Source organism: Pterocles gutturalis, unplaced genomic scaffold (assembly GCF_000699245.1).
Source record: "Pterocles gutturalis isolate BGI_N339 unplaced genomic scaffold, ASM69924v1 scaffold8097, whole genome shotgun sequence".
Taxonomy (NCBI): Eukaryota; Metazoa; Chordata; class Aves; order Pterocliformes; family Pteroclidae; genus Pterocles; species Pterocles gutturalis.
This window is the reverse complement of record NW_010110205.1, coordinates 51607-58944: the sequence shown is the minus strand read 5'-3', so window position 1 is coordinate 58944 and position 7338 is coordinate 51607. Positions and strand designations below refer to the sequence as shown.

The window sequence follows — 7338 nt, the reverse complement described above, 5'->3', positions numbered from 1 at the left end:
GAAGCCAAAAGCTTCTTTTCTCTTGGGGAGAGAGATCCGGCAAATCCTCGGAGAGGGGCGCGGCGGGGATTGCACGGGGCACCGCGCTGCTGCATCCTCACCCCAGCACCTTTCCATGCTGTTGTTCATCCATGTGTGTTACAGCGCTCAGATGTTCTCCGTGCCTCTGTTTCTGTCTGTTCGCGTTAAACAGCATGAGGCTGCGCCGGCTGAGGCTGGAGACGGATTCAGGGCTGAGCACATCTTTGCTCTTTCTCTGTGCACAAGCGTTACCAACTTTTTAGCCCCGAGTATCACACCGCACCGACCTCAGTTGGCGCAGATAATGGGAATTTTCTGAAATTCGGCGTTGCTTTCTCAAATGTTGACTGTGACGTTGTAATTTCTGAGCAGCTCTCTGGCTCGTGCCATTGGTCAGCTTTCCTCCCCCCAGAGACGTGCTCCGCGTGTCGGTTCACGGTGCTGGCTCGTAGCTAGCCCTACGCTTTTGCCTTTTAAATAAAGTCAGAATTGGTTTGCTTGAAAATAGCTCATAGAAGAGATTAAGTCCGTGGAGCAATCGCTTCCAGGCTGTGCAGCAGTGCTTATATCATCCCGGGCTGTTGGGAAGGTAAATTAATCCCCAGGGAACAATCCTAAATACCTGAGTCAATGAAGAGTTTGCACATAAAGCGGCTTTAGCGTAAAACAGTGAAACCGATGTTGAAGATGAACACAAATTGACCATCAGAGAAGGGGACAGCAGGATTTGTTAGCTCTTTTTTCTTTTTTTGTTGCTCCATCTAGAGAAAACTTATTTTGACAGGTAATTATTGTATTTCTCTTCAGTTTGATGTTTTGGAAGATGAGTGATTTCGGCTGCTGATGTGTTTCTGCAAAGATTAATTAGTCATACACTGAGATAGGTTTTGAAAATTAATGGATTTTAATGGAGCCGTGGATTCTTCTTGTCCTGTAAATAGATGTGTAGCGTGCCTGGCACTGCAGACCCAGCCTTTGCAATGGAGAATTTCTAGAAAACCATTCAAACATATTTCTTCATATTAAATAATTGGAAGGAGCAAGAAAAAAAATTCTGTGAACATCTGTTTCTTGTTTTTATCTCATTTTCCTGTGCTGGAGTGTAAACGTGTTTACCTGACAGCAAGCCTGTGGTTAAATGCCAACAAGCAAATCCTGAGTCTGAGCAGCTGCGTGTGTTGGGTTTAAATTTCAAAATATGTTACAAACAACTAACTTTTGGAACGGTCATAACTACAATGCAAAATTAAAAGATATGAGGAGCACCGATAATATTTTTTTTCCCTTCATAATTTCTGCTCTTTCTGGAATTGCATCTTCAAATACAACGCTGCACATAATGTTTCATTCTCTTTGTAATTCCAAAAGGCTTTTAGCAGGATGAGCCAAACCATCGTAGCCTAGCTGTCCTTCTAGAAGTAGTAAACAGAGGATCGTGGAACTAAATTCCACGATCTCTGATTTATGTGAACGTGGAAAATACGATGAACATCGTTTCTGGCTCTCGCATTGCCCAAGTCCGCGTAGAGCAGCGCGGGTTCGAGCCGCTGTTACTCATTTGGTTTGTTATTTCTCCCTTCAAGCGACTTTGACAAGCTACTCAGAAAATGTGGAACGCACTAAGTATGGAGGAGAAAGCAGTAAAGAGCTGGGATCTGGAGGAAACCTGAAGCCTTGGCAGTCCCAGAAATCCAGCATGGACTCCTGCTTGTACCGCGTGGACGAGAACATGACGGCCTCCACCTACAGCCTGAACAAAATCCCCGAGAGGAACCTGGAGACGGTCCTGTCCCAGTCGGTGCAGTCGATTCCGCTTTACCTGATGCCACGGCCAAATTCAGTAGCAGGTAAGAAAGAAATATTTTTGCCATTAGGTCACAGCAAGACACGGTACATGCATGTCACAGCTCTTTTCGTGTTCTCGTTATCCAAAGAGAAATCTCTTTTTCGTAGTCATCGGCATTAAGCGTGACAAAAATTGTCTTTTCAGTTGACTTCTTGCTTCTAAATGGAAAACTGGTTCTGATGATGCTTACTGGTTATGTCAGCAATCTGTGGTCTCTTTTCTACAAAATTGTGCAACTGTAAGATTATTGGAGAATATATTTTAAAAAAAAAAAGATTCTTTGCTGTCATTACACTGCAAATACTCCTGGGTTTAAAGTACTGCAGAATTCCAAGGCATCGTAGCCATCTCTGCAGTTTCAAAGGATTCATGGCAAGGAAAATCAAGTGTCTGATCTTCTCTGAAGATCTTGAGAACTTTAAAGTGAAGAGAATGATATATCTTAAATATCTTCCAAAATGGCACCAAAATGTTCTGTCTCAGAGCGGGGCAACGCATCCCAGCTGGAAGCAGTTCTCCCAACACGTCTTGGTCTCGTCTTGCGCTTTGTTGCAGAATATTTCTGCAGAAACAGTGAAAAGCACTTTTTTTGGTAAATACTTTCTCTAGGAAAAAAAAAAAACAAAAAACAAAAAACCTGCAGACTCTTGTGTACCTTAAAATACCCCAGTGGGATGTTGGGTTTGGTAGAGCTCTGCCGGGTCTCGGTAAACCCCTGCGATTCCTGGGTTCCCCTGGATACGGGATTTTAAAAGCCCGGTGGTGGGAGCAGCACGAGCACGTCCTTCCGTCACCCCGGGGGGAGCAATACCCAGTGAGTTACTGCAGCCAGAAGAAAAGTCGTTAGGCGATTTGATGGAATTAAGCCAGAAGCAGCTGTGAAGGGCACTGCTGTGTGCCCGGGCAGCGAGACTTGGAAGAGAAAGGGGGGAACTGTGCTGCAAAAAGGTCGGAGGAAAGGATCCCTTCTGCAGGAGCAGAACTGAAAGGGCTCTGGGTCACGTGTGGCTTACGGACCAGGAATTGCTCCAGCTTGGCTACAAGGTAAAGTACTGCTTGTAAATTAGATGAAAATTAAGCAAAATGTGAGCGGAGCCTTTATGCACTAGGGAAAAAAAAACTTCAGGAAATTCAGGGACCAGAGCTGCTGGTTCTTTTCTCCTGATATCCCCCATTAACAGCTCTCGGTGACAAATAAATTAGTGCCACCACACTTCAGAGCCCCCCTTTAAAGCCAGCAGGGGAAGCTCAGGCGCTCAGTCCCATTCCACCTTCAAATTTCATCACGCCTTTTCAAAGCTAAAAATGCAGTTGCGCTCCTGGAATTGGTTTCATGCACCATTTGCAGACTCTTTATAGATGCAGAGAGGAGCCCAGCCTGGCTCAAAATTGTCTTTTTTTTCTTTGTCTTTTGATATAGAAAAGGTATTTTTGATCTCCCTAGGGAATCTTTTAAAGATGTTCTTATTGAGTTAGCATTTCTCTTGCACTTTTTTGCTCACAAGTTGGTGGAGCTAAATATTCTTTCTCGGTTGTGTCTGTCAGGAGTTCCAAGGGGTTTTGTACAATCTCGATTTTTTTGCTATTTCCTAAATTATCCTATTTCTGTTATTTTACTTAGAAAGTCCCTATCAATCCCTAAAGAGAAGTGGTTCCCTTGACTTATTCCTCTTCTCTTTGGAGAGAACACTTGTTTGCCAGCCTGAGAAATTTCAATTTTCTTCAGCGACGTTGCATAAAACCAGCTGGAATGACCCCGTTGTGTGGCTTTCATCTTGGAAACCAAACCGTGTCCCACTCCAGCTGCAAGGAACAGTGGCCCTTCATGGCTATTGGCCTCGGTTTGTCGTCATCTCTTGGAGAAGATTCACCTGGATTTACGGCAGATTTTCAATGTCGTTGCTTTTGGTTTGACCAGCCTGAATTCGGAGTTTTAAGGTCCGATGGGTGAATTTTCTGAAAAGCTTCAGTGGAACTGTTCAGCCACATTGGACGTGAAAATAAGGGGAAAATGGGATGTTTTGCTGGGGGTTAATTCCTGCATCTGAGAGGTCCCAGCACCCCCAGCTCTGCCGTTTGGGCACGGCCGCGTTTCCTGGCGTTCTGCTGCTGTTAAACCCTCCTGAGGCTCTACGTTGGCGTAAATTCTTGTAATCGTACTGACCTCAGGGAGCTGAGACAACTCCAGTGACGTGGGGATCTTATTATTGGGGAAGGAGTTGTAAAAATCAAGTTTTAGTCCTGGCAGCCTTAGACTTACACTTATTTAAAAATTCACTCAACTGGCGAACTCCATCCCCAGCTATGTAAAATGTAGAGTATTATCAGATTAGAACCACAGGCAGTCACATTAACGTTTCAGGATTTTAAAGTAGTATTTTAAATCATTTGTGCATGGGGAAATGATTATATTTTCTGTTAACCTCAGTGTTGGAAGTCAAATCCATTAATACACTTTTTCCTTTTATTTAACGAACGCTTTGTTAGGCTGTGTTCATTTAACAGGAGGGGAGACACCCACAAAAAAAGCAAATTAAAAATTCTCTTCGCTCTAATTAAGGAAATTCCCTTCCTACATAGTCCGGATAAGGGAGCGCTGGGAGGTACGTGGTGCCTCTCCTTTGCAGCACAAAGAAACGTCGCTTCGTTCTTCCAGTATTAACAGCGATTTTTCCTGCTGTGCGGCATTCGGAAAGGATAACCCGGTAATCACCAGTTCCAACTGAAACCCCGAATCTTGAAGCTTTAAAAAAAAAAAAACCAAGAGAGGCAGGAAATGGAAAGGAACAAAGAAGTGGAGTCAAGGTGACAAGTGTCCGTGCTAGGGGTGACGATATGGAAAAATCTCAGAATTTCACCAACGTGCACGGAGCCGTGTGTGCGCCAGCTGTGATGGCGATGGCAAAGGGTCCCGAGCTAATCTGGAGATCCTCTGCGGTTATGGCACTGAGAGCAACAGCAAATGACCAAAAAAAGCAATTAAAACTCCTTTTTTGTTGCATTTACCTCTTCTTCAGGGATTTGAGCGGCAGTTTCAGGAAGACAGGCAAGTTGGTAGCAAGATTCTTTCAAAAAAACCTCAAAAGTTAAAAAAAAAAAAAAAATGGTCTTTGCCTCTGTGTGGTGCTGAACTTTTTCCCTGTTGGGAGAGACGGTGTGTGCTCCGAAATGAGAGAGGGCTGCAGTTTCTGGGAGGTTGTGATCCAAGAAAAAACTGAAAGCTTCAACTGCATTTTCTTCCTACTCCATCCCAGGCAAATACGCAGAATAATTTATTTTATTCACTTGAGCGTTTTTCATACTAACTCTCAGAAAGACGCTTGGCATTGGCGTTGGGCATTCAGATTTTTGAATGAATACAAATTTCTTAGGAAAGTTTAATATACACAGTGAATGTTTCATTCCATTTCCATTACCCGTGCGCTGAAACATGCAATCTTGCGTTATTTAGACCACACGCGTGGCTCACAAGGTCTCTTTAAATGTCACTAGAGAATTAAAATGCCCGTATATAATACCAGCTCCTCTCTTTTTTCCTCTTGGAGGATATAAAACACCAACAAATATGTTATTAGTTACTAATTTAAATTCTTTATCCATTAGAAAAGTGTGTCTTTGAAGTTGAGGGCAGGGTTTGCATAAATAAATGGAAATTGGGTCTTGAGAACGCGGTGAGTGGCGGTTATCTCGGAGCATCCTGTGTCCTGGTATTTGTGCTGGTCCTCAAAAGGGTGTTTCTGGCAGAGATCCCAGTGTCTGGTCGACCTGCCAACCTCTGCCTGCGCCGCACAAGGCAGAAGCACAAGCTGATGGTACAAGAAAGGTTCTAAAGGGTGACTTCAAAAGCGCGACTTTCAGAAGAGCGAATACCTGTAGGGTCAGCACAACACGAGGTCAGGCAGCGGTGATGAAAGCGATGGGAAGAAACTGGTTATAAAAATAGGTTTCTTACTGTAGAAGTGTGTTGATGTTTTTTCTCTGTTCCGTGGTTTCCCTGGAGGAGTCCAGGAAAGGTCACGGAAAGCGGGCGAGAGCGGTGATCCGCTCCGGAGCCACCAACCTGGGAGATGTGAAACCGCCGTGGGACCCGTTGAGGACCACACGGGAGGCAGCGGAGCAGAAGCTTTTGAAGAAAACCTTTAATTCTGCCCGAGGGAAGGAGAATGGATACAGGAATAGCACAGAGAGAGATGTAGGAAATGCACCGCAACCTGGGGAAAGGAGGCTCTAATGAGGTCTGTCGTCGGGCGCCTGCTCTTGCCAGCCCTGCGGTGGTTGGTGCACTGCAGCCTGACACAAATTTGGACCTTTCTTCTTTTTTTGCTTTCAGTGTGGGGTATGGTTAAAGTCTGAAGTAGATGCAACTCTTCATATGAGTTATTCCAAGGAGAGGGATAAAATGAAGGTACTTCGGATAAACCCCAAAACTTTGTATTGTCCTGTGTTGGACTGTTTCTTCATAACTTGGATGAGATATCGACCCAAAAGTGATGTCATTGAATCTGAAGCGTATTTATTAATGGAGCTATAAGGAATCGGAATTTAGGGTACACAGAGAGTATCTTACCTTAAATAGTGCAGTCTGATCCGTGCATCAGTCGTGGCAAGCTGAAGCTGTTGACTCAGACAAGATCATCTCCCCCAGGAGACCCTTTCTCCAAACTCCTCTTTACCCTTTGCTAGGGGAGGTTAGACTTGGTTCATCTCAGCTGTGCTGACTCAGTGGAGTTACGACTCTGTGTATTTTGGTTAAAAATTAGAAAATAACCAGAGTATTAGATCTGAAAGCAGGTTGTGATGTGGTCCTTTCCTTTCTCACGGCAGCCACCAGCTCAGCCCACTTGGAAGATCTCGCGTACCTGGACGAGCAGAGACACACTCCCCTGCGCACCTCCCTGCGGATGCCGCGGCAGAGCGTGGCCGGCGCCCGCACACAGCAGGACCTGCGAGGTAGGGGGGTGCTGGGGGCCTGGGGGGCTCCAGGAGGGTGCTGAGGGCTCTGGGGGGGAGCTGGTCCTGCGGCCACTTCACCCACATCCTCGTGAAAACCCTGGAGGAGGAGCAGTGTATGTTCCGCGCTGCCTCTCCACGGGGATGCGGAGCAGGCGGGGTTATTTCCAGTGTCCCTGGTGGTGTGGCCAGGAGAAAAAAAAAAAATAAAGAACAAAGTACTGCTGACTTGTGTCTGGTCGGGTTGCTGCCCCATCGCTCCATGATCAGCAAAGTGCCGTTGGTGTAACGTTTTGGGGTTGCTTTTCTGGGCTGACTTAACTGTCTTGGTTTGCCAGACGCACACTGCGTGTAGCCGTGGTGTAAAGGTGGAGTACAGAGGAGTCGTAGCACTGAGTTGGCCCGAAGGCTGAGCAGCCTGACTTTTGAGCATTAAACCCAGGGTGCAACGCTGCAGCCCCCACACCACCTTCCAGAGCTGCTCCGCGCCCCGGGGCAGGGTGATGGGCGTCTCCTCCCTG

General features: G+C 45.8%; 1 protein-coding gene across 1 annotated transcript in view; it reads left to right on the top strand.

Moving 5' to 3' along the window:
* Positions 1-1604: 1604 nt before the first annotated feature.
* TANC2 (tetratricopeptide repeat, ankyrin repeat and coiled-coil containing 2) overlaps positions 1605-7338 on the top strand; it is a gene marked incomplete at its 5' end in the record, with an annotated part of 54518 nt that continues 48784 nt past the window's right edge. The window contains 2 exons of the mRNA XM_010073249.1: positions 1605-1868; positions 6692-6817. Coding sequence (XP_010071551.1) covers positions 1605-1868; positions 6692-6817 — 390 coding nt within the window. The remainder of the gene's footprint in view (positions 1869-6691; positions 6818-7338) is intronic.